The 27781-nt window shown below is 45.8% G+C and overlaps 1 protein-coding gene across 5 annotated transcripts in view; it reads left to right on the top strand.

The window, feature by feature from the left end:
* WDFY3 (WD repeat and FYVE domain containing 3) overlaps window positions 1-27781 on the top strand; it is a 655707-nt gene that overhangs the window by 565326 nt on the left and 62600 nt on the right. For all 5 annotated transcript variants that reach the window (XM_030190597.1, XM_030190598.1, XM_030190593.1 and 2 more), the window contains 5 exons: window positions 2352-2505; window positions 9816-9907; window positions 10376-10588; window positions 20714-20861; window positions 26758-26912. In XM_030190597.1, the coding sequence (XP_030046457.1) occupies window positions 2352-2505; window positions 9816-9907; window positions 10376-10588; window positions 20714-20861; window positions 26758-26912 (762 nt within the window). The remainder of the gene's footprint in view (window positions 1-2351; window positions 2506-9815; window positions 9908-10375; window positions 10589-20713; window positions 20862-26757; window positions 26913-27781) is intronic.

The raw sequence follows: 27781 nt of genomic DNA, 5'->3' as shown, positions 1-27781 counted from the left end.
TTTTGACATAAATCATACATTTATTTATTTATCACATTTGTACCCCACATTTTCCCACCTATTTGCAGGCTCAATGTGGTTTACATCAAACCGTAGAGGCAATCGACAATCCGGTAAATATACAAATACAATATAGTGTAGTGATCAGGAAGTATCAACAGAACATGGTATACAGGGAAAAAGGAGGGAAGGGAAAGAGTGTCCAGAATGGTCCATTAATTTGCTGTGTTGCAGGATGTAGGGACGTATGTTGGATCCTTGGGGTAGGCCTTTCCGAATAAGCTGGTCTTGAGTGATTTCCTGAAATGAAGATGATTGTGAATAGTTTTTACAGTTTTTGGCAGTGCATTCCATAGTTGAGTACTTATAAAGGAGAAGGAGGAAGCATAAGTGGATTTATATTTGAGGCCGTTGCAGCTAGGGTAATGAAGGTTTAAGTATGAATGGGATAATTTGGATGTATTCTTGGGTGGTAGGTTAATTAAGGTGGTCATGTATCCTGGGGCTTCTCCTTAAAGAATTTTGTGAACTAGGGTGCAGATTTTGAAGGTGATTTGCTCCTTAATTGGAAGCCAATGCAGTTTTTCTCGAAGAGGTTTAGCACTATCGAATTTGGATTTACCATACATTAATCTGGCTGCTATGTTTGGGGCAGTCTGAAGTTTCTTTGTAAATTGTTCTTTACATCCTGTGTAAATTCCATTGCAGTAGTCTAAGTGGCTTAATACCATTGATTGTATTAGATTACGAAATACTTCTCTCGGGAAGGAAGGTTTAATTCATTTAAGTTTCCACAACGAGAAGAACATTTTCTTTCTAGTGGAATTTATTTGGCTTTCAAGTGATAGCTTGCGATCAGTTGATAATAATGCAAGATAGCTTCTTTATGATCTTTTAAACATTTTTGTAATATATAGTTTTGCATTTTTGTGATAGATGCTGTCATGAAACGCCTAGTCACCTACCTGGGGTTACCCTGCAGCCACTTAGAGGGTCTATCCCCAGCACAGCTCATGTCCACTTGCACCTGTCGCTTGTGCTCTACACTAGCACTCTCCTCCCACTGACTAGATCCCAACCACCTCTGAGCAAGTTTCCCGCTCTCAAATTATCCCCAGTGATTTCTAGGTTACTGGGGCCAGACAGAGAGGCAATAAAATAAATATTGTTTATTGTCTTTTAAAAAAATCGAAGTGGAACAAAATAGTGCAGTTAGCAGACAGTAGCAGGTAATTGAAATATGGATCAATTATAACAATAACTAAACATTTGCTTACTTCCTAGAAAGTACCTTGGGAGATCAGGACATGTAGCTGTTCACCAGTTATCAAATATAACTTTTTTTTACAGGGCTTCAGCAAAGAGCATTCTCTCTGTCTCTCCCTGGGCCGAAACTGAAACAACAGCCAGCAACTGCTGGATAATTTCAAACTCCATGCTAATCGGAGCACAGTCAACAAGTTTTAAAAATATACTGCTCACAGTACTGTAGATTCACTTCTTCACTAAGTGAAACTAAAAGAGGGCATGCACTTTTCTATAACAGCTTTAACATAAAACATGCACCACCTGCTGGCCAAACTAGAGAAATGCAGAGTTAAGGCAATTTTACAGGTTTAAAACACACTATTGTGTCACAGATACTAAATAATTATTTTTAATATTGAGGTTTACATTTTAGATATTGACTAATAAAATGCCTGGAGATAGTAATTGGACCAATGAGGATGTATGGAGATACACACTTTTAGTCTGAAAGATACACACTGCTGAAATTGTAAATAACCACCTGATGGTCCACATTACTACTTTATTGATCTAAGTGGAGTTAGAAAGTTTGATATCACGCTGGGACATTTGTGTGTGTTATAAAATATGTGTGCTCATCACAGTTCTGCTTCCGCTGCACCCAGCACCACTTCTGGCACATTTTTCCATGCACATAGCCTTTTCTGCATGTAAAACAGCCTTTATGTGGAAAAAAATCTTTAAAATTACCCCTCTCTGTGTACCAAAAGAGCAGTGTGAATGTGTTTTTTTGGAGCATAATGGACAGAAGGACAGCATGAAAATGTAGCAAAGTTGTATATATGTATAGAGAAAAGGGAAAAAGGGTGGGGTTTGATATACCGTCTTTCTGTGGTTACAATCAAAGTAGTTTTATGTATTATATACAGGTACTTATTTGTTCCTGGGCAACAAAGAGAGAGTCTCCTAACAACTTTGTTTTGGTAGTGCCACATTTTGCTTTGCTTGATTTTATGTCCTTATTTTTTGCTAGAATCTCCTGTCCCGAGACACATTTTGTCATGAAGCTCATTGTGGGGTTTTGTTTTTTATTTGTTCCATAGGGAGGCCACTTTGACCTGGCTGACAGAATGTTTCACAGTGTACGAGAAGCCTGGTATTCAGCATCCAAACATAACATGGCAGATGTCAAAGAGCTCATCCCAGAATTCTTTTACCTTCAGGAGTTTCTCCTCAACTCCAACAATTTTGACTTAGGTACTTTTACACTATTATTACTGTTTATACTAAAATGAAATCAATGTTACTAGAGGTGTGCAAGCTGTCCTGCGGGTATTTGAAGAGAGTGTCCCTTGTTTTGGCCATCATTTTTCACTGTGTCCTGCAACTATAATTATTCAGGTCACTGCATTTAAGTGGTGTTTTATCACATGTCTGTCATTCCCACCACACCTCTAATTTATCACTCAGAGTAGCAAGTGAAAGTTAGTCCAGAAGGAAATTACTAGGTAAAAATTCCAAAATAAAACAAGATGTGAGAAGTATAATGATTTGTTTTTGTGGTGGTAACTTTTCACAGGTGAAACAGCTTTTTATGCACACACATGGCCTTTTATAAAATTATTGCTGTCACCTACTAAGTTAAGTAAGTTACTGGGAGTAAATGCATATACATTTACAAGCATACAGCCTCTGTACACACACATTTATCACATCTAGTTAAAAGGTGTTTTCAGGAAAAGGATTGGAGTGAGGTTTGGACTTACGTACATTATTTATATAAATGTGTATAAGATAACTCAGAAAATGTGTACATGCCAGAGAATAGATGCAAATGTGTACCTGGACTTTGGGTTAATTTTCTATGCAAAAGTATACATCTGCTTTCTATTAGAAAACTGATGTAATCTAGGCACATACTTGCTGTACAGGTTGGACAGCCTGTTACAAAATTACCCTCTGGGGAGGTGATTTTATACATCATATTCTTTGTGCAATGCGGCTGTTATAAAATGTGTGTACTTATATGCAGGATCCAACTGAAGATAATAGCAAACAGTATAAGGAATGGCAAGTCAAATGCACAGTGCTGATAAGGAAGGCAAAGAGAGACTTTGAAAGGAAGCTTGCCTCAGAGGCAAAAACACATAATAAAAACTTTTAGGTACATCCAAAACTAAGAAGTCAGTAAAAGAATCATTTGGACCACTAAGTGATCCAGGTGTAAAAGGGGCTTGCAGGGAAGACAAAAACTATAGTGGAGAGACTAAATGAATTCGTTGCTTCAGTTTTCACTGAGGAAAATATTGGGGAGTGGGAGGGAATACAATTTAAGGGCTTATTTTCAATATCCGCTAAGTCAATATTAGTTTCATTGGACTTAGAGGGTTTTGGAAATAAGCCTTTCAATTGCTAGAAATTGTTTTTAATGGTGATGAGTCAGAGAGACTGATGCAAGTTTCTGGAAACCTTGAAGATTTAATAGGGGAATTTGACAAACTAAAGATAATTGATAAAACTAAGAAATGAACTTGCAGATCTATTAGTGATTTGTCATATATTTTTTAAATCAAATGTGGTACCAGAAGATTGGAGGGTAGCCAGTGTAACACTAGTTTTTAAAATGGTTCCAGAGGTGACCCAGGAAATTATAAACCAGTGAGCCAACATTGGTGCTGGGCAAAATGGTAGTGATTCTAAGAAGAAAATTACTGAACATATACATGGACAGAAATTAATGGGACAAAGCCAACATGGATTTAGCCAATGGAAATCCTCCTTCACCAGTCTGTTACATTTTTTTTGAATGGGTGAATAAATGCATGAATAAAGGTAATATATATCTGGATTTTCAGAAGGTTTTTGATAAAATATCTCATGAAGAATTCCTGAGGAAACTAAAAAGTCATGGAATAGGAGGTAGTGTCCTATTGGATTAAGACCTGATTAAAAGATAGAAAACAAAGTAGGGTTAAATGGTCAATATCTTAAATGGAAACGTGCTTTCTGACACCGAGAAAGAACACTTGTGGAAGTCAGAGGAAGATCCCAGGTACTTCTCCTCAGATGAGTCCTTTGGGATTCCCTCTGAACCTTCCCCTCCACCTGAAAGGAGACTGTCTCTTCCTGAGTGCCTCTCCTCCTCATCTTTTGTACGGGAAATGGCTCAGGCCATTCCATTCCCCATAGATGTGGAGGATGAGTCCAGGGCTGAGATGCTCAAGGTCCTGGACTACACCTTTCCACTTAGAGAGGCAGTGATAGCTCCTTTGCATAAGGTACTCAAGGAAGTCTTTTTGAAACTGGGCATCCTCTCTGTCCTCATTGTCCCAAAGAAGACTGATTCTGAGTATCGGATCCATGGGGAGCCTGGGTTGATGAGGTCTCAGTGACCCCTCAGCTCCATGGTGGTGCACTCTGCCCTCAAAAGAGCCAAGAGTTCTAGAGACTATGCTTCGGCGCCCCCAGACACAGAAGCTAGGACCTTGGACTCTTTTGGGAGGAAAATGTATCAGGCCATCATGCTCGCTGCCAGTATACAATCATACCAGCTCTTCATGAGCATCCACTTGCGGAATTCGGTTCGGCAGCTGTCTAGTTTGGTCAATGTCATCCCTCCGGAGCAGGCCTAATCTTTTCGCCAGCTGGTCAAATAGCAGAAGGCGTGTCGTAAATTTTTGGCCAGGGGCACTTAATGACACTTTTGATGTAGCATCCAGGATCTCTGCTCAAGGTATAGCAATGCGCAGGCTCTCATGGCTGCATGTTTCTGACCCGGACCATTCGGTCCAGCAGAGAATTGCAGATGTTCTTTGTGGGGGGGATAACCTTTTCAGAGAGAAGATGGAAGATCTCGTTGACCATATCAAGAAGCACACAGATGCTGTGGCGTCTCTCTCCCACCGGGCACCTTCTGCTACCACCTCCTCAACCAGAAGGTATTTTGGTGGGTCATGGAGTGCTCCCTATTCCTATTCTAGGTGTAGGTATGCTCCCATCTCTCGCCTGCCTACTCAGGCTCATCCCTAGTGCACTCATTCCCATCAACAGCATGCGCCCAGTTCCCCCACTGGTCCCCAGCAAAAGCAAGGGATGGGCTTTTGACTGCCTCCAGGAGAGCATAGCTGCAATAAAAGTGCCCGTGCCGGACGACTTGCCGGTTGGGGGAAGGTTAATGTTTTTTTCACCAAAGAAGGCCTCTCATAACCTCCGACTGGTGGGTTCTTCAGGTAGTCCGGTTAGGATACACCCTCAGTCTGGAATCCAAGCCCCTAAATTGCACACCGAGATCTCATTCGTTCAGCTCTCAGCACAAGTGGATACTTGCAGAGGAACTCTCTGCCCTTCTAAAGGCCCAAGCGGTCGAGCCCGTTCCACCAGGGGAAGAAGGGCTGGGATTCTATTCCAGGTACTTCCTTGTGCAGAAGAAAAGATCAGGATGGTTTCCCATGGGACATCCATTCCAAATTCCTCAGCCGCAGAAAGTGCTGATGACAGATGCATCTTTCCTCCGGTGGGGGGCTCGTATAGATGGGCTTCACACTCAGGGAGCCTGGTCCCCCCCCCCAGGAAGCAGATCTTCAGATCAACCTTCTGGAGCTCCAAGCGATCTGGAACGCTGTAAAGGCTTTCTGAGATCGGCTATCCAACCAAATTATCTTAATTCAAACAGACAATCAGGTTGCAAAGTACTACACCAGCAAGCAGGGGGGCACCAGATCTCACCCTCTGTGTCAGGAAGCCGTCCAGATGTGACTTTGGGTGCGCTGTCATGGCATGTTTCTCCAAGCCACTTATCTCAGTCATAAACAACAGTCTGGCCGACAGCCTGAGCAGGGTAATGCAACCTCAAAAGCGGTTGCTGAAAATGGGCATAGCCCGCAAGATCTTCCGAGCATGGAGCACCCCCTCAGTGGATCTTTTCGCCACTCAAATCAATCACAAGGTTCCCTCAGTTCTGTTCCAGGCTTCAGGCCCATGACAGACTAGCGTCAGATACCTTTCTCCTACAGTGGGGAAAACACCTTCTGTATGCGTATTCTCCCATACCTCTGGTGGGAAAGACCTTGCTGAAACTCAAGCAAGACCGTGGAACCATGATCCTGATTGTGCTATACTGGCTGTGTCAGATTTGATTCCCTCTTCCTCTGGAGTTGTCCTCCGAGGAACCGTGGAGATTGGATTGTTTCCCGACCTTCATCACACAGAATGAGGGGTCGCTTCTACATCCCAACATCCAGTCTCTGGCTTTCACGACCTGGATGTTGAGAGCTAGAATTCGCTTCCTTGGGCCTTTCGGAGGATTTCTCCGAGTCTTGCTTGTTTCCAGGAAAGATTCCACTAAGAAGTGTTACTCTTTTAAATGGAGGAGGTTTGCCGTCAGGGCATCTACGGCCTTGCTGTCACATCATTTTTGTCCTACACAGACCCTGATTAATACCTCTTACACTTCTCAGATTCTGGTCTCAAGACCAACTCCGTAAGGGTTCACCTTACTGCAATTAGTGCTTAACAACATGTAGAAGGTAAGCCTATCTCTTTAGTTCGCTTCATGAGAGTTTTGCTTTTGTGAAAGCCCCTGTCAAACCTCCTCCAGTGTCATGGGATCTCAATGTCATTCTCACCCAACTGATGAAAGCTCCTTTTGAGCCACTGAAATCCTGCCATCTGAAGTACTTGACCTGGAAGGTCATTTTCTTGGTGGCTTTTACTTCAGCTTGTAGGGTCAATGAGCTTCAGGCTCTAGTAGTGGATGCACCTTATACTAAGTTTCATCACAACAGAGTAGTCCTCCGCACGCACCCTAAGTTCCTGCTGAAGTTGGTGTCGGAGTTCCATCTGAACCAGTCATTTGTCTTGCCAACATCTTTTCCCCATCCTCATGCCCACCCTGGTGAAAGCAGCTTGCACACCTTGGACTGTAAGAGAGCATTGGCCTTTTACATGGAGCAGACGAAGCCCTTCAGACAGTCTGCCCAGTTGTTTGTTTCTTTTGATCCCAACAGGAGGGGAGTCACCATCGGGAAAACACACAATCTCCAATTGGCTAGCAGATTGCATTTCCTTTGCTTATTCCCAAACTGGGCTGATTCTGGAGAGCCATGTCACGGCTCATAATGTCAGAGCCATTGCTGCGTCGGTGGCTCACTTAGCCTCCATTGAAAAGATTTGCAAAGCTGCAACGTGGTCTTCAGTCCTCACATTCACGTCACACTACTGCCTTGAGCAGGATACCCGACGCGACAGTCAGTTTGGGCAGTCAATGCTGCAGAATCTGTTTGGGGTTTGGAATCCAACTCCACCCCCCTAGTCCCATTTTGTTTTGTTCCAGGCTGCACTTTCAGCTAGTGTATATAGTTTCAGGTTAATCTACGTTGCTTCCTCACAGTTTCAAGGCCCAATTGACCTCCATTTGTTGTTTTGAGTGAGCCTGGATTGTAGGGATACCCCACTTGTGAGGATAATTTCAGGCTGCTTGTCCTCAGAGAAAGCAAAGATACTTGTAGCAGGTATTCTTCGAGAACAGCAGACCAATAATCTTCACAAACCCGCCCACCTCCCCTTGGAGTTGTCTTCTCTATTTCTCTTTTACTCATGACTGAACTGAGGAGTGCAGCCGCATGGCGGGCAAGAAGGCACTCGGTGCAGCCAGACGCGCGGCGCGCTAAGAAGGCTGTAGCAAATTTTTTTGCTATTTCAAAAGCCGGTTCCCAGGCCAGCGTGGATCACCGACCCACTTGTGAGAATTATCAGCCTGCTTTTCTCGGAGAATACCTGCTGCAGGTAAGTATCTATGCTGTACTAGAGCTGAAGAATAGAAACAATGCCCCACCCATTCATGGACCAATTTCTGATGATCAATATTATAAAGATGGGTTTCCTGGAGGAATACTGTTCCCACGTGATTATGTTGGAGGGCAGTTAAATTTTGTTTTTATTTTATTTGGGAGTTAACACCACAAACATTTCAATAAACTATGACAATGGCAGTCATGCATAGATAGAATCAAAACAGAAGCTATAGAAATGCTGAACTTGCTGCAGTAAAATACAAAAGGACTCCCCAAAACACACCCTTAATAATATAGAGAATATAAACACATACACTTGGTTAGAAAATCATCCCCTAACATCAGCATCACTTGCACAACCCCTGTTGCAACAACACTCTTCCCTTGCTCTCTCATAAACAACTACAATGGAAAGAAATATATTATAGCACACTACCACACCAAATTCCAAACTTATTTAAAATACTTTCCCAAAATGCAAGAAAGCCATTAAGAACTTGAACAGAACATGGCATAACAATTGCACAGCATATCTGAAATGTGGATACTATTATAGCAAAATCCAGCAAGCTGAGGGCAACATATCCAGGTGCAAGGAGTGGAAAGATGATTTTTATAGACACCATGAGGGCCAGCAGGTAGCTCAAAGGACTGGCACTTCAGATGCTTTCCACACTTCTGCACCTCATGCCACTTTGGGGTAGTTAGTTTGATGATAGAATCTAATTCCTGGGGCAGTTCTCGATCTGTCCACAGCCTAGCGTCACACAGGATGACGTGCTTCTTGAAGAGTTTTGACCTTATAAGTGGGAGCCAATGTAACACCGATTTTTAACAAAACTTCCAGAGGTAATTTGGAAATTTATAGACCATAAGCCATTATTAAGATAGACTTGGGGAAAATCTACTGCTTATTTCTAGGATAAGCAGCATAAAATGTATTGTACTGTTTTGGGATCTTGCCAGGTACTTGTAACCTGGATTGGCCACTGTTGGAAACAGGATTCTGGGCTTGATTGACCTTCGATCTGTCCCAGTATGGCTATACTTATGTTCTTAAATCTATAGCTTCTTCCAATATTTGATGTGTTGGCTTCCAAGACCTATTGCTTGTTATATTAGCTTTTTGTGCCCTGCTGCTTCTGTCAGTGGTTACAGCAGTGGGGGAGTGGGAGAATGAATAAAGGAATTGAAGGAAGGAGAAATGGAGCAAGGGGCCATAGGGAAAGTGTGAGGATTGAAGGGATTTTCCAGAGAAAAGAACAGAGAAAATGAGTGACAGGACAGGATTGAAGTTGCTGTGGCATCTGAGTGAGAAGATTGGAGGAACTGTCAGATATGAGTGAGAAAATTAGAATGGGGGCACAGGCTGTGAATGAGATGATCAGAGGGATATGAGAATGGGTATAGTAAAAGGAGACCTGTGCCATACTGGCCAAGAAGAGAGAGGGTGAGAGTTGCTGGAGTGGGCAATGTTTTGTGAAGGGGGATTAGTGATTCTCATGGAGCGGCTCAAAGACCACCAGGGACTGAAAGTTGAGTCTTCAGTTTTCTCCAGAATAAATATGGCCACTAGAACCGTGTATTATAACTGAAAAATGAAGTTTAAGTATGTAATGTTGTTAGACCTATGACAATGGTATCATTTACCGTTGCACCATAATTATAGATATTCCTTTAACAGCCACTGATTTATAAATATTGAACCTCTTGCAGGCTTTACTTGATGATGATTATTGTGTTGTTGTTTTTTTTAATTCATTGATGATCTACTAGGTTCCAAGCAAAATGGCACAAAACTTGGAGATGTGATACTACCACCATGGGCAAAAGGAGATCCTCGTGAATTCATCAGAGTTCACCGAGAGGTAGGAAAGAAATGTCCTTTCCTAATGACATGTGGATCACGTAAAAGTACATGCTGTCTTTACAGCACACACTTCTACACATAGGATAATTTTATGAGAGGTCTCGTGTGTACGGCAGGGATTGTGCATGAAAATCTCTTATTTAATTACCCCCATAAAGTGGTTTTCATTGCTCTTATCTTGATTTACTGAGTTTTATACCAATTCAGTACTGTTAAGTTACATTTTTAATGACTGATTATTCGTCATACCATTTCAAAGCCAGTCATCCTCACCTTTAGTCAGCCAAAATGTGGCATTAGTCTTATTTTCTGGAGAATTAACTTACTAATTTTTAATGTAGTTGAATGGTATTGCTTCTTAAAAAAAATTCAACTAGTAGGATGCTTTGTATGCTTCAGATTGCTAACAATGTTTGAGAAAATCTTATGTCCTTTTCCTTTGTGATGCACTAATCTGGAATTTCAGGCCCTGGAATGCGATTTTGTCAGCGCACATCTGCACGAATGGATTGACCTAATCTTTGGCTATAAACAGCAGGGCCCTGCTGCAGTGGAAGCTGTCAATGTCTTCCATCATCTCTTCTATGAAGGGCAAGTAGATATCTACAACATCAATGATCCTTTGAAAGAGACTGCAACCATAGGCTTTATTAACAACTTTGGCCAGATACCTAAGCAGGTAAGAATCTCGCTCTGAGCTATCTCACCTATGAAAAGCAACCCAGAAGGAACTGTATACACACAGACCACTCTAGTAAAACAGTGGTTCTCAAACAGATCAGTTTTTCAGGATGCTCACAATGAATATGCATGAAATAGATTTGCATACAGTGGAGATAATACATAATCATTGTGGCTATCCTGAAAACCTGATTAGCTGGGCATTTCCCAAGGACTAGGTTGAGAACCCCTGCACTAGAATCAAACTCTGAACAGGGTGGATTTTGAATATGTGTCTTATATTTTACATAACTAGTTAAGAGTGTATATCTGTACCAGAGCCAGTGGTGGGAGGCGGGACTGGTGGTTGGGAGGCGGGGATAGTGTTGGGCAGACTTATACGGTCTGTGCCAGAGCCAGTGGTTGGGAGGCGGGGATAGTGCTGGGCAGACTTACACAGTCTGTGCCCTGAAGAGGGCAGGTACAAATCAAAGTAGGGTATACACAAAAAGTAGCACATATGAGTTTATCTTGTTGGGCAGACTGGATGGACCGTGCAGGTCTTTTTCTGCCGTCATCTACTATGTGTGTTACTATATGTTCACTACTACTACTACTACTACTTAGCATTTCTATAGCGCTGCTAGGGTTACGCAGCGCTGTACAAGTTTAAACATGGGGAAGGACAGTCCCTGCTCGAGAGAGCTTACAATCTAAAGGTAACAAACTATGTAGTCAGTGTAGGTATCATGAATGGGGAGGGTGGTTAGGCGCCAAAAGCAAGGGAGAAGAGATGGGCTTTGAGTAAGGACTTGAAAATGGGCAGGGAGGGCGCATGGCGTATGGGCTCAGGAAGTCTGTTCCAGGCATAAGGTGATGCGAGGCAGAAGGGGCGGAGTCTGGAGTTAGCGGTGGTGGAAAAGGGTACAGATAGGAGTGATTTGTCCTGAGAGCGGAGGTTACGGGTGGGAACATAGGGGGAGAGGAGGGTAGAGAGGTAATGGGGGGCTGCGGATTGAGTGCACTTGAAGGTCAATAGAAGAAGCTTGAACTGTATACGGTAGCGGATCGGGAGCCAGTGAAGCGACTTGAGGAGAGGGGTGATATGAGAGTAACGGTTCACGCGGTAGATAAGACGTGCGGCGGAATTTTGGACAGATTGAAGGGGGGATAGGTGGCTGAGCGGGAGACCAGCGAGGAGAAGGTTGCAATAGTCAAGACGAGAGGTCCAGTACGGCATTGGACTTTAAATCACAGTATCCTAACATATAACACTTTTCTTAGTTCTTCATGTGTAAATTTTATTAGTAAATAAGTGAACCTATTTCTGTTACATGTGCCTCTGACCTGACAACAAATATTTTTTTTTTGACACAGATACCTCCAATATACCCTTCCCTGCCACTAAGGGGACAAAATTGTTAATTAATTATAATTTCTCCCACTGCAATCTCTCTAATTTTTATTTCCCTTTCTTCCATCTCTCCCAGAGTTTCCCATTTCTCTCCCCCACCACAGTCTCTCCAAGGGTCCAAGGCCACTTCAGTGTTTCACAGGGTTTTGGGAAAACATTTGTGGCACGCGTAATAACGCGATGTACAAACATGATTCATTGTTGTGAACGCTCGATAATGAAAGCCTTGATGTCAGATGCATATCCCAGTTTTGAAACCTAGATGGCAACAGTTGCTAGTAGTTCAGTGGTAATCAGAAGCAGGAAGTTCAGGGGCTTCTCTTCCAGGGAGAGTAAATGTTTGAAAGATCATGGGAGACCATGAGGGTCAGGTGAAAATACTGCAGGAGAGATTGGAAAACCACTGTAGAAGTGAGAAATATCTGATAACTATGGAGGAGAGGGAAGAAACTGGAGAATTCTTCCTTTCCCCATGTCATGTGCTACCAGGAAGGCTGCATTCTCTTCCTGTCAGAAGATCGTTCTGAGATGGGGAGAAATTTGCAGGACAAACACAACTATAAATGCCAAAAATTGAGTTGGGCTAATTTTTTTTTTTGGCATGATACCAGAACATTGCCATAGTAGTTGTCTTTATAAAATTTGTAGTTGCTGATAAGCAGGAGAGTGGGATATATAAGCCCTGAATGTACTCTGAATTTGTATGCACATAACACAACTCTTCCATTGTACGATTCCCTAGTGTGGTTGTGCCACATGAACTTTATCTTACCACAACATCACTTTGTATTTGTTTACACCGGAGTCTGTAACACCTCTCTGGTACTATGTAAGCCACATTGAGCCTACAAATAGGTGGGGAAATGTGGGATACAAATGTAACAAATAAATAAATAAATCTAACAACTGGTCTCATTTGGGATACTTTTTTCTCATAATTTACATGTTATGTTGTTCCTTGATTTCAGCAGAACACTCGCACTTGCGAGCATGTGGCTTGTGCGTCCTTCTCACTTTGGGCCACATTGTGGCTTTTGCTTCTGAATAAATTTGTGTTGAAATATCCTAGTGCATCACTTTATGTGATGCTAGCAGTTAGAGATAATTGCGCTTGTCATTTGGTGTCAGCATTAGCATTTTCTGAAGTTTTAAATTGAATAACATTGTACTGAACACTATAAAGCTTCATAAATCCCTTCAGCTGGCGGATCCAGAGCCACTTCACCTAAGGTTAAAATGCCAGTGGAATTCAAGACATGCAGCCTCAAAGACAATTATTTCTTCCTGATTGAGGTCCAGATGCACAAAGCCTAACGAGCCAGCAACATGGTTTTTATACCAGTTCTAGGCGGTTTAGTGAGCAAGGAGTAAAACGAGTTCTCCGAGGACAAGCAGGCTGCTTGTTCTCACGACTGGGTGACGTCCGCGGCAGCCCCCACCAACCGGAAAAGGCTTCGCGGGATGGTCGGCACGCAGGGCACGCCCACCGCGCATGCGCGGCCGTCTTCCCGCCCGTGCGCGACCGCTCCCGCCAGTTCCTTTTTTTCCGCGTCTGGAGAGAGTCGTGCTTTGCCGCTCTCTCTGTTTTCAGCCGCCGGAAAGTCGATCGCGTTTACGCGGATCGTTATTTTTCTATTTAGTTTTGTTACCGCCGGTTTCCTTTTTCTTTTTCAAAAAAAAAAAAAAAGAACCTGTGCGTGTGGAGCACGCGCTCCCTTTTTCCCTCGCTTCCAGCGGGGACGCCACATTGCGGCCTAGTGGCCGCACGGTCGTTTCCTTTTTCGAGGTGTGATTTTCGCCACCATTGACGACTTTGACTTCGCCGACGCGATTTTTCCGTCGATGTCCTCGAAGGTCCCGAGTGGATTTAAAAAGTGTGGTCGCTGCGGCCGGCCGATCTCGCAGACCGACACCTACGCTTGGTGCCTCCAGTGCCTCGGGCCGGAGCACAATATCAAGTCGTGTTCCCTGTGTCTCGGTCTCCGGAAACGGACTCAGGTTGCGAGGCAAGTTCTGCGGGACCGTCTTTTTGGAACTTGCGCCGGCCCCTCGACGTCGACCTCGACGGCATCGGTATCGACGCCCGGTCCTTCGGTACCGGTATCGATGCCCGAGACATCGGCACCGATGGCATCGACCCCAGGAGAACAGGGCCCGCCGGTCTGCCGGCGAGGGTGGAGGTGAGCGGCCGCGTGGGCAGTCGGCCCCGGTCACTCCCTCAGCCCGTGGTCCACGGGACCGAACCCTGTCTGACCCGGCTCCTCGAGACCGAGGGGGATCGTCCTCCTCCTCCTCCATACCTCCCGGCGCCGGTGACGCGCATCGAAAGAAGGACAAGAAGCGTCGTCACCGGTCGCCCTCGGTGCATCCGGACATCGGAGAGGAGGCGACGCCGAAGGGTCATCGCCGAGAGGAGAGGTCCCCGTCGGTTGTGGAGGTACCGACGCGTCAGGGTTCCGGCACCTCGGTGCCGTCTCCTGGCCCCCATCAGCTTCTGGCACCGACACCCCTACCGGCCCCACCGCCTTTCCCGGCAGCGGGCCTGGACGAGTGCCTCAGAGCCATCCTTCCGGGGATCCTGGAAGGGCTGATGCGCCAGGCTGTGCCGGCGCCGGGGGTGCTTGCGCCCTCGGCGCCGATGTCTGTGGCGCCGGCGAGCTCTAGCCCGGCGCCGGGGCCGTCGACACCGCCGCCGCTTGCGGCGCCGGTCTCGACCGCCACGCAGGTGGAGTCCCCGTCGATGGAGGGAACTCCGTCCCCGCCGACGCGGGAGTCCACCGCTCGACGACACCGAGACCTCGGTGCCTCGACGTCGAGCCGGGCCCGGTTCAGGACTCAGCTACATGAGCTTATGTCCGATACCGAGGATGAGGCCTCGTGGGGGGAAGAGGAGGACCCTAGATATTTCTCCTCAGAGGAGTCTACGGGCCTTCCCTCGGACCCCACGCCTTCACCGGAGAGGAAGCTCTCACCTCCTGAGAGTCTCTCCTTTGCCTCCTTTGTGCGGGATATGTCTATTAGCATTCCCTTTCCCGTGGTCTCTGTGGAAGAGCCGAGGGCCGAGATGCTCGAGGTCCTCGACTATCCATCACCACCTAGAGAGTCCTCCACGGTGCCGCTGCACAATGTCCTCAAGGAGACACTGCTTCGGAACTGGGTGCGACCGTTAACTAACCCCACCATTCCCAAGAAAGCAGAGTCCCAGTACAGGATCCACTCTGACCCAGAGTTAATGCGGCCCCAACTGCCCCATGACTCGGCGGTCGTGGATTCTGCTCTCAAGAGGGCACGGAGTTCGAGGGATACCGCCTCGGCGCCCCCGGGGCGGGAGTCTCGCACTCTGGACTCGTTTGGGAGGAAGGCCTACCAATCCTCCATGCTCGTGACCCGCATCCAGTCATACCTGCTCTATATGAGCATCCACATGCGGACTAATGTGCAACAACTGGCGGACCTGGTCGATAAGCTCCCACCGGAGCAGTCCAGGCCTTATCAGGAGGTGGTCAGGCAGCTGAAGGCGTGCAGAAAGTTCCTGTCCAGGGGTATCTATGACACCTGTGACGTGGCATCTCGTGCTGCGGCCCAAGGTATAGTGATGCGCAGGCTCTCATGGCTGCGTGCCTCTGACCTGGACAACCGCACCCAGCAGAGACTGGCCGACGTCCCTTGCCGGGGGGATAACATTTTTGGTGAGAAGGTCGAGCAGCTGGTGGACCAACTGCATCAGCGGGAAACCGCCCTCGACAAGCTCTCCCACCGGGCGCCTTCAGCATCCACCTCAGCAGGTGGACGTTTTTCCCGGGCCCGGCAGGCTGCGCCCTATTCTTTTGCAAATCGTAGGTACAACCAGCCGGCCCGAAGGCCTCGCCAGGCACAGGGACAGCCCCAGCGCGCTCGTTCTCGTCAACAGCGTGCGCCTAAGCAGCCCCCTGCGCCTCCACAGCAAAAGCCGGGGACGGGCTTTTGACTGGATCCTCGGGAACATAGCCGCCCTCAAAGTGTCCGTACCGGACGATCTGCCGGTCGGGGGGAGGTTAAGTTTTTTTCACCAAAGGTGGCCTCTCATAACCTCCGACCAGTGGGTTCTCCAAATAGTGCGGTGCGGATACGCCCTGAATTTGGCCTCCCTGCCTCCAAATTGTCCTCCGGGAGCTCAATCTTTCAGCTCCCATCACAAGCAGGTACTTGCAGAGGAACTCTCCGCCCTTCTCAGCGCCAATGCGGTCGAGCCCGTACCACCCGGGCAGGAAGGGCAGGGATTCTATTCCAGTTACTTCCTTGTGGAAAAGAAAACAGGGGGGATGCGTCCCATCCTAGATCTGAGAGGCCTGAACAAATTCCTGGTCAAAGAAAAGTTCAGGATGCTTTCCTTGGGCACCCTTCTGCCAATGATTCAGAAAAACAACTGGCTATGTTTCCTGGATTTAAAGGACGCATATACTCACATACCGATACTGCCAGCTCACAGACAGTATCTCAGATTCCGCCTGGGCGCACGGCACTTTCAGTATTGTGTGCTGCCCTTTGGGCTCGCCTCTGCCCCACGAGTGTTTACCAAGTGCCTCGTGGTGGTAGCGGCCTACCTACGCAAGCTGGGAGTGCACGTGTTCCCATATCTCGACGATTGGCTGGTCAAGAACACCTCGGAGGCGGGAGCCCTCCGGTCTATGCAGTGCACTACTCGACTTCTGGAGCTGCTGGGGTTTGTGATAAATTACCCAAAGTCCCATCTCCAGCCAACACAGTCTCTGGAATTCATAGGAGCTCTGCTGAATGCCCAGACGGCTCAGGCCTACCTTCCCGAAGCGAGGGCCACCAATCTCCTGGCCCTGGCTTCGCAGACCAGAGCGTCTCAGCAGGTCACAGCTCGGCAGATGTTGAGACTTCTGGGTCATATGGCCTCCACAGTTCATGTGACTCCCATGGCTCGTCTTCACATGAGATCTGCTCAATGGACCCTAGCTTCCCAGTGGTTTCAAGCCACCGGGAATCTAGAAGATGTCATCTGCCTCTCCACCAGTTGCCGCACTTCACTGCTCTGGTGGACCATCCGGACCAATTTGACCCTGGGACGTCCATTCCAAATTCCGCAGCCCACGAAAGTGCTGACGACGGATGCATCTCGCCTGGGGTGGGGAGCTCATGTCGATGGGCTTCACACCCAGGGTCTGTGGTCCCTCCAGGAAAAGGATCTGCAGATCAACCTCCTGGAGCTCCGAGCGATCTGGAACGCACTGAAGGCTTTCAGAGATCGGCTGTCCTACCAAATTATCCAAATTCGGACAGACAATCAGGTTGCAATGTATTACGTCAACAAGCAGGGGGGCACCGGATCTCGCCCCCTGTGTCAGGAAGCCGTCGGGATGTGGCGTTGGGCGTGCCGGTTCGGCATGCTCCTCCAAGCCACGTACCTGGCAGGCGTAAACAACAGTCTGGCCGACAGACTGAGCAGAGTCATGCAACCGCACGAGTGGTCGCTCCATTCCAGAGTGGTACGCAAGATCTTCCGAGAGTGGGGCACCCCCTCGGTGGATCTCTTCGCCTCTCAGACCAACCACAAGCTGCCTCTGTTCTGTTCCAGACTTCAGACACACGGCAGGCTAGCGTCAGATGCCTTTCTCCTTCATTGGGGGACAGGCCTCCTGTATGCTTATCCTCCCATGCCTTTGGTGGGGAAGACCTTACTGAAGCTCAAGCAAGACCGCGGCACCATGATTCTGATAGCGCCCTTTTGGCCCCGTCAGATCTGGTTCCCTCTTCTTCTGGAGTTGTCCTCAGAAGAACCGTGGAGATTGGAGTGTTTTCCGACTCTCATTTCGCAGAACGACGGAGCGTTGCTGCACCCCAACCTTCAATCCCTGGCTCTCACGGCCTGGATGTTGAGGGCGTAGACTTCGCTGCGTTGGGTCTGTCTGAGGGTGTCTCCCGGGTCTTGCTTGCCTCTAGGAAGGATTCCACTAAAAAGAGTTACCTTTTCAAGTGGAGGAGGTTTGTCGTTTGGTGTGAGAGCAAGGCCCTAGAACCTCGTTCTTGCCCTGCACAGAACCTGCTTGAATACCTTCTGCACTTATCAGAGTCTGGCCTCAAGACCAACTCAGTAAGGAATCACCTTAGTGCGATTAGTGCTTACCATTATCGTGTGGAAGGTAAACCCATCTCTGGAGAGCCTTTAGTCGTTCGATTCATGAGAGGCTTGCTTTTGTCAAAGCCCCCTATCAAGCCTCCTACAGTGTCATGGGATCTCAACGTCGTCCTCACCCAGCTGATGAAACCTCCTTTTGAGCCACTGAATTCCTGCCATCTGAAGTACTTGACCTGGAAGGTCATTTTCTTGGTGGCAGTTACTTCAGCTCGTAGGGTCAGTGAGCTTCAAGCCCTAGTAGCTCATGCTCCATATACCAAATTTCATCATAACAGAGTAGTGCTCCGCACCCACCCAAAGTTCCTGCCGAAGGTGGTGTCGGAGTTCCATCTTAACCAGTCAATTGTCTTGCCAACATTCTTCCCCAGGCCGCATACCCGCCCTGCTGAACGTCAGTTGCACACATTGGACTGCAAGAGAGCATTGGCCTTCTACTTGGAGCGGACACAGCCCCACAGACAGTCCGCCCAATTGTTTGTTTCTTTCGACCCTAACAGGCTAGGGGTCGCTGTCGGGAAACGCACCATCTCCAATTGGCTAGCAGATTGCATTTCCTTCACTTACGCCCAGGCTGGGCTGGCTCTTGAGGGTCATGTCACGGCTCATAGTGTTAGAGCCATGGCAGCGTCAGTGGCCCACTTGAAGTCAGCCACTATTGAAGAAATTTGCAAAGCTGCGACGTGGTCATCTGTCCACACATTCACATCACATTACTGCCTCCAGCAGGATACCCGACGCGACAGTCGGTTCGGGCAGTCGGTGCTGCAGAATCTGTTTGGGGTGTAAATCCAACTCCACCCTCCAGGACCCGAATTTATTCTGGTCAGGCTGCACTCTCAGTTAGTTGTTCTTCGTAGGTCAATTTTCTGTTGTACCCTCGCCGTTGCGAGGTTCAATTGACCTGGGTTCTTGTTTTGAGTGAGCCTGAGAGCTAGGGATACCCCAGTCGTGAGAACAAGCAGCCTGCTTGTCCTCGGAGAAAGTGAATGATACATACCTGTAGCAGGTGTTCTCCGAGGACAGCAGGCTGATTGTTCTCACCTACCCTCCCTCCTCCCCTTTGGAGTTGTGTTTCATAGTTTATTGCTTGTCATTCAACTGGCGGGAGCGGTCGCGCACGGGCGGGAAGACGGCCGCGCATGCGCGGTGGGCGTGCCCTGCGTGCCGACCGTCCCGCGAAGCCTTTTCCGGTTGGTGGGGGCTGCCGCGGACGTCACCCAGTCGTGAGAACAATCAGCCTGCTGTCCTCGGAGAACACCTGCCACAGGTATGTATCATTCACTATATGCATAAAAGGGTTCTCCGAGCTCTTTTCCTATCACGGTAGCAGCTAACGAAAACAGAATGCAAAGCTATTATAATGAGCTAATTACTATACAAATGTGCATGCAAAGCGATGCACAGCTGTTTTCTGAGCGATGCACAGAAGCAGCCTCTACTTTTACCATCTCAATTTTAATAAATGGTCAGTAGCTGTCGATACTGCCTAAAATGACAGCTGAAACAATGGAGGGAAGAATCAGCCCATCAAATCATCAGGACCTGAGAGTGATTTCCTGCCTTCCAACACAGCAGTTCTGTTTATTTTAATCACCTGCTGTGTTCAGAGAAGGATTTGGATTTGGAACAGTTCAGAGAAGGAAGATGTGGAACAGTTGTCATGCCCCGATACTTCAGTAAAATATGCCGCCCTGGAAGCACAGCAGTATTCAAAGTAAAAAAAGCTTTTGCACGGCTCTCATACACGCAGCTTCTTTGCGTGTATGAGCCAATCACAGCACGTTTCCAGCTTCTCATGTGCAGATCTCTGAAATCCTCCACCCCCACCCCTGCAGCTCCCTGCTTGAGCCATTCTAGCCTGGTCTCAAGCTTTGTACCCGCAGCTGCAAATCAATACTGAAATTCCTGTGAGTTTTGGGATCTTCTCCCCCCCCCCCCCCCCCCCCCAGGAGCATTCAACCTCCCAGCATGCGGACCGCAACCCCCCCCCCCCCCCCCCCCTCCAAGAGAGTGCATGCTTCCGGCATCAGGCAATTTTTCAAAAGGAAAAAAAAAAGCTACACCAGCTTTCATACACGCAGCTTGTCTGTGTGTATATAAGCTGTCTGTAGCATGCGCAGAACAGCCACACTTAGCGATGGGCTGCTTGCACATTCTCAGCTGGCCAACTGGCTTCTCCCATATTGCATGCAAATGAGCTGGGTCGCAAAAGCGGCAATCAGCTCATTTGCATGAGATTCTCTATGGGAATCCATCTGTATTTCCAAATTGGTAATTTTTACCGATTTGAAATTTTGAATGGATTCTTAACGGGAATCTTAGTGCATCTGGACCTGAGTAAATAGACCTTCAGTACTGTACAAAGAAATAGCTTACCTCTGTAGCTGTTAGATAGGAGATGATATTTCAGAGCTCAATCCCTTTCCAGAAAGCATTCTGTAAGGTACAGTGGGGGTGGAGGGAGGGGTCTTTGCCAATTTAAAAGAGCATAGCTGGAGGAAATATGTATGTGATGGAGACCAGATGTCTTCAGTGTTATAAAATGGAATATTGATGGAAAACCCAGTGTGCTGTCTTTCCTTCTGCAGCTGTTTAAAAAACCTCACCCACCAAAGCGTGCCCGAAGCCGAATGAATGGAGAGACTGCTGGAATCCCCATCCCTCTCAGTTCCACGTGTGACAAGATCTTTTTTCATCATTTGGACAATCTGAGACCTTCCCTTGTACCTGTGAAAGGTATGGAAATGTAGCAAAGTATGACCAAGCCCATCACTGCTTTCTCTTCAAGTGTCTGTAGTACTGTACACAAACCTGTGCTTTATTTTTCCATATGTACTCTGTAGCCATCCTATAAAGTCCTTTCTCTAGTCAACTATTAAATAGGGAGCGGTGTATAAAGTTATTCATTTGGCATTAGACTCTCAGGCACCAGTCTAGATTTGAGATGCAAATATTCATTAGTCAAAATCAGTTCTTAATCATGTCAGATGATCTGAAAGTTCTATCCAATTTAACAAAACAACTTTGAAAGCTAACATTGTGCTCAGCAAGGCCAACTCCGCCACTAGGTATCTACCTAGGGCAGCAGAATTTGGGAGTGGTGCTCTTAATGCTGCTGTCAGACTCCACAGAGAGTTTCAGTATAGGCCTGTGCTCAAGCCTTACCATGCCCAGCATCCTCCAACAGGAAGTCTGTGTCAGGGGGTGGAATGGGGAGGATAGAAGCAGGGACACCTTGGTGCAGAGGAGAAGGAGAGATGCTGACCAGCTACGGATTGAGGGAAAGGGGAGATCCTGGCCACCTGGAAGAGGGGGCAGGGTATAGAGGGGAATGGGGAAATGCTGGCCACCTTGGGGAAAGTGAGGGAGATACTGGCTACTTTGGGGAGGGCAGGGTAAGGAAGGAACGAGGAGATGCTGGACTGTGCAAGGGTTGGGAAGGGAATGGATGTGGAGATGCTGGGCTGTGGGAGGTAGGACCTTGAGACCCCCAGGGAGGAGGTGCACAGCCGAAGGTTTGTGTAGAATGTTAGATACTATTTGGTCAACTCTACTGCTCAGGTATATAAAGGGGGGGAGGTATTAATAGCAGGAAACTACGCTAATATTGTCCTTTACTATAGATCAGTAGGGAGACCCCACCGTGCTGGACGGAGAAAGTAGTGGATGCTTGGAATGCCCTCCCGCAGGAGGTGGTGGAAATGAAAACGGTAACGGAATTCAAACATACGTGGGATAAGCATAAAGGAATCCTGTGCAGAAGGAATAGATCCTCAGGAGCTTAGTCGAGATTGGGTGGCAGAGCCGGTGGTGGGAGGCGGGGCTGGTGTTGGGCAGACTTATACGGTCTGTGCCAGAGCCGGTGGTGGGAGACGGGACTGGTGGTTGGGAGGCGGGGTTAGTGCTGGGCAGACTTATACGGTCTGTGCCAGAGCCGGTGGTTGGGAGGCGGGGATAGTGCTGGGCAGACTTATATGGTCTGTGCCCTGAAGAGCACAGGTACAAATCAAAGTAGATTATACACAAAAAGTAGCACATATGAGTTTATCTTGTTGGGCAGACTGGATGGACCGTGCAGGTCTTTTTCTGCCGTCATCTACTATGTTACTATGTTACTTACAAATACTGTGTTCATTTGTAGAAGTTATACCTTTTTTAAGAATACTGGTCTTGTAAATTTCCCATCCAGCCTTCAGAGGGCTGCAAAAGGGAGAAGGACCCAATGCCTCAGGGCAACTGATTGTCTCTGGTAAAAGTATGAGGGGTCTGTGATTCGACGCATGCTTACACATCCCTATGGTGGTCCTACTCCGTTTCCATCACGAGCTTTGTGTTACAAAGAAAACCCATTCAAGGAGCTACGCTTACAGGTCCCATGTTAACTTTTCCTCATCATGCTGGAGCTGTTGGTCCTGATACCCACCTAGAGATGTGAAGGAAAAGCTAAAGCTGGGGGAGGTGGTCTCAGGGGAAAAAAGGAGAGGACCCTGTACTATACTCCCAAGAAGAGAAAGGAAAGTCAATCAATATGCAGCGCTTTTAGTACATTCTCAGCTATATTTAGAGGGACTGGGAGGCAGGCTAAGTTAGGCTACACTTCCCAGAGAACAAGAGAAGAGGAGGAGGAATGATTTTCCTGCAGGCGATCGGGTTTGTAGATATCTTTAGTACAGTTGGCAGAGTTGAGGAGTGAGGGTAAGGCAGGATGATGGCCTCAGCTACAGCAGTGTTGGTTAAATTTGTATGACTGAGTCTTAGAGATTTCTTTAGCCAGAATAATGTAGGTAAAGACCACTGAGTAGACTGAGTGGGCCAGATGCTTTTTCTTTATTTTCCAACATCTACACAGGTTGTGCTCTAAATCTTGTATTGTATATCAGCTCTAAATATTCTTTTCCATTGGATACTTTTAGTGGCAGAGGAGAAGAGCAATTTTTAGTCCCCAATTTAACCTGGTGATTAATAAAATCTTAATCTGCACTTCCCACTTGTTTACTGTCATGAAGGCAGTGATTCTAGAGAACCTTATTCATGATGATGCATAATCTGACATTTTTACTCAAACTGTATAGAACTTCATTATGAGTTTATGTAATATTGAATTCATCTTTTGGATAAACTGGTTATAATCCGTGATTCAGTTAACCTTGGTCCATATATGTTTTTCAGTTTCTTATAAAACTTGCACATTTTTACCTTCTGCTGTGTAAAAATAAAAATGCAGTCCTGCATTTCAAACTGCATTAAAGTAGAAATTATTTCATTGATCCACACAAAATACATTTTCAGTGTGAAAAAAATTTGAAATAGAAAGTAATTAAGAATAAGAAACCAAAAAGTTTTGGTTGCGTAAGTCTTCATACCTTTGCATATCAAACTTAGATTAGTTCTGGTTTCTGAAAATTGCCTTAGCTAGGCTCATAATGAATTAGAGTCCACCTGTGTCCAGTTACAGTAGTTCAGTTGATTCAGATACTCCTGGATGAAGAACTGGGCTGTTTCTCTTGTATGAAGTGAATTTGAAGCAAAGGTCTAAACATGCCTAATGTATAGCTATCAAAAGAACTCCAGAATAAAGCTGTTCAAAGGTGCAGCTTGGGGGAAGGATCTGATATGTATAGTCCTTTTTGTACTCTCCAGACCAGTCCAGAACATATAGTTTGTACCCATCAGCCAGCAGTTGGAGACAGATCAATGAACTGTGAGTTCTGCATTATAAAAGGCTTTGTGCAGGCACAACTCATCAGTATCCTTTATATTCTGCATCTCTAGAAGCTGGTGGCAAACATTCCATGCAGCTGGTCTGGCCTGCTGAGACAATTCCTGGGCCCGGTTTGAGAACTCACCCAGTTGAGCTTAGCTGGTCAAAGAGGAATTGAGGTCATTTGTGTCCAGATCCCACACTTTTCAAGTCAGCCGTGTATTTTGAAGTTGATTTGTCCTTTAAAAAAAATAAAAAGCTATTTTGCTTCACTTTAAAATACATAAATGTGACCATTTTTGATCCCCAGCCAACTTGAATTGTCCTAGGCAAACACTGTACCATCCAGCTTGTGCAAAGTTGATACATTTACTCTAAAGATCTCCTGGCTGCTATTGCTGCAAAAATGGCTCCCACCAAGAACTGAGTCAAGGATATGAAGTCTTATGCAATTGAGACTTTCTGATTTCTTATTCTTTCTTTTTAAATAATCCTATTATTCAGTAATGCTATTGGGAATATAGTGTTATGTTGATCAGTGAGACAAACTTCTACTTTAATGTGTTTTGAACTGTATTTTTTAGACAGCAAAATATATAAGGATGTGGAGACTTCTGCAAGGCTTCCAGAAATGCTCAAAGAGATTTAAATGAATTGGCAGCCAGTGGCTTGTACTTTCTTTAAAACTAGACTCACCTTATTTTTCTGATAGCCAAAAATTTGATATCACTTCCTTAGTTTGAATATATGCAAACTTAAGAGTTTCAGAAGTAGTGTTTTAGCCAAATCTTTGAATGTATGTTAGCCATAGACTTTATCCTTCCTGTTCACTCATAAAATGGGGGAACTTTCAGGGCTAATAGACACCCTCCCCCCCCCCTTGCCTCTTCTGAACTGTGCAAACCATTCATCTCATCATCAGTGGCACTGATGGGCCATTTATTATCCATCTCTTTATGAGTGTTTTTAATTTGACCTGCTCAAATCCCACTTATTGGAGGTATTTACATACAAGAAAAGGCAGACGAATATTTTCCAGCATATGAAATCTCTCTGTGTACAGAAAACAAGCAGATTAAACAAAGTTTTCATCCTTCTGATCCCACCCCTATCGCAAATGTAAATTCTACTATCTAATCTCATATTGTGCTCTGAAAACCATATAAAAACTACTCCAAATTAAAAAATGAACAGGAAGTGATGATCCGAGTAGTAAATATTGAGAAGTTATAAAGGTCCCACTTAATCACGTGCACCAGTAGCATAATGAAAGTGGACGTGCTCCCAGTGCATATTATGAGTAACAAAGATGGCAAAGTCAAGGAATGGATGCAAGAATAAGGGAATAATAATAGTCTAGGATTAGACTAGGACATATGGATTCAAGACTTCTGTCTGCTACTGACTTTAACATTAAGCAATTCATGTTTATAATTGTTGCACTTAAAGCCAGTCTAGAGAGCAAATCGTATCTCTGATCTTCACACTGTATAGGCTCATCATTTGCTAGCTTTGTAATAGTATGTCACACACAGCTCCTCTCTCCCTGCCTTCCTAGGCAACCACTGTTGCTGGAATATTGCTCAGTTCCATCAGTCTTAGAGTCAGATGTACTAGCATATTTCCCATGGGTACAAATGGGAAGAACTCATTAGTCAGCGCACCTGGAGTAGCCTAGTAGTTAGTGCAGTGGCCTGAGAAACAGGGGAACCAGGTTTGATTCCCACTGCAGTTCCTTGTGGCTCTGGGCAAGTCACTTAACTGTCCATTGCCCCAGGTACGAAATAAGTGCCTGAATATAATAAGTAAACCGCTATGATTATAACCACAGAAAGGTGATATGTCAAATCCCATCCCCGCCCTCTCTTTCTCTATCTGGCCTTTAATGGTGTAAGACAGCTCCAAAGAAGTACAAAGTGAGAGACAGGTATTCTAAGGTGCTATAACTTGCACCATTATCACACATTAATTAATGCTAAATATCTCTTTTCAAATTTTGCACATTTTTACAACCATTATTGCTAAACATCTTTACATTGCTGAGGCATAGTTAAGTTTCTTGCAATATTGGCTGTATGGTAAAATTCTCTTGATTTTTTTTTTCTGCATGTTTCTTAGGTACACAAGCATAGGTTATTTGTTGAGTTTTCAGAATAGGCTACCGGTTTTCCATAGATTATATGATGGCATTAACAGTAGCTAAGAGGATAATTTTAAAAGCCATTTGTACATATAAAGCAGAGATTTATACTCAATAGTAGCTTCTTTTAAACTTGCCTGGGTAAAAGTATGTACATACACCTCCTCATTCTATAACTTGGTGCTTACATTTATAGAATATTAGCCCTTAGGCTGGTAGACATACACTTGCACGTGTAAGTTCTAGATGAGCACTCCATGCTATTGTATAAATAACACACAATTTGCTTAGCATGTAAATGCAAGGGGAACGTTCCCAGGAAAAGGGACATAGGCGGGACCAACATTTACGTGCATAACTTAGAGTACAATAAATTACATGTGAAAGTGCTATGTTTAGGTGAGCACATTTATGCCTGTTGTTGACATGGCATAAGTGGGTGTGCCTAAATGTGGCCACATTGATGCCAGTTTGCACTACTGTTATATAATTTAATCTTGGTGCTCAGGGCCAGATTCTGAACGGGTTTCTGGAGGATGGTTCCATTAAAGCTTATTTTAGCTAGGCAGTCACTAGATTGACTTCTCAATGTCTGGAAATGAGCAACTGGAAGGGGATCTTCAAGTACTGTCAAGGATGTCCACTGTTGCAGGCAAGATGCTAGACTTCATGGACCCTTAATCTGACCCAGCCTGTGGCATACCCTGTGTTTTTGCAATGCTTCTAGCTGTCATTGACACTTTGAATTTTACAATAGTGTTCCATTTTTGTGTGATTTGTTTCTTGTTAAGAACTCAAGGAGCCAGTGGGTCAGATAGTATGTACCGACAAAGGCATTTTGGCAGTAGAACAGAACAAGGTTCTAATTCCACCTGCCTGGACCAAGACATTTGCTTGGGGCTATGCAGACCTGAGCTGTAGACTGGGAACCTATGAGTCAGACAAGGTATGTGACCTGGAATGGATGCTGCATGAATGAATATGTTACATCTGCTTTTCTTTAGGTATTAGTCACTGATTCTTAAGACAGCTTCTCTTGAGATCTGCTGCAGAGCTCCAGCGGTCATAACCAGACCTGCTACAAAATAAAGTGGTCAAAGTTGGGAGTGTTTACAGTTTATTTTATTTGCTATACTTCAAGGCTTAAGAAACATAAGATTTCAGCGGTTTACTTTCCAATAGAAACATAAAACCAAACCAGAAAAGAACTCCATTAAAAAAAAAAAAAATAGGACAGAACAACACACACAAGAAAAACAGCAGTTAAAACAGATTCCCCAACCCGATTCCCCTCATTCTCCTGGAAGGGCTACATCAGATGCCAAATGGAAAAAATGAGCCTTTAACAGGCATTTAAAACAAGACAAAGACTGAACTCCTCTCAGAGCTAGATGCATCAACCAAACGTTAAAAAATCAAAAACGTAAAAGTCCTTAACGAATTTTAAAAAACGAATAATGCACCAAAAAAACAAGTCGCACATGTTCGGTGCGGTATTGTAAAGTACAGTGCATCAAACTGGTGTAATCCCTGTCGGTAATCGGCCCCTAAAGCATGCGCAGAACAGCCATGCATTATGCTGGCTGCTCTGCGCATGCCACAAATGTCAAAAAACCAAACAAACCACAAACACGTGGATCGGGAGGGGGCAAAGGCGCTCGTCAGGAGCGTCCTGTATGGACGGCCTTGCCCCCCCCCCCCCCCCCCCCCCGCCCGAGGTCGCTGCTGCTCCCCGCTTCCCCCCCTTGAATTAAATAAAAAAACAAAACAAAATTCAAAACTTTAGCAGCCCCAGACCCCTCTCCCTTCCTTTCT

Source organism: Microcaecilia unicolor, chromosome 2 (genome assembly GCF_901765095.1).
Source record: "Microcaecilia unicolor chromosome 2, aMicUni1.1, whole genome shotgun sequence".
NCBI classification, from domain to species: domain Eukaryota; kingdom Metazoa; phylum Chordata; class Amphibia; order Gymnophiona; family Siphonopidae; genus Microcaecilia; species Microcaecilia unicolor.
The sequence above is the reverse complement of the archived record's forward strand: the minus strand, read 5'-3'. Positions and strand labels throughout refer to the sequence as shown.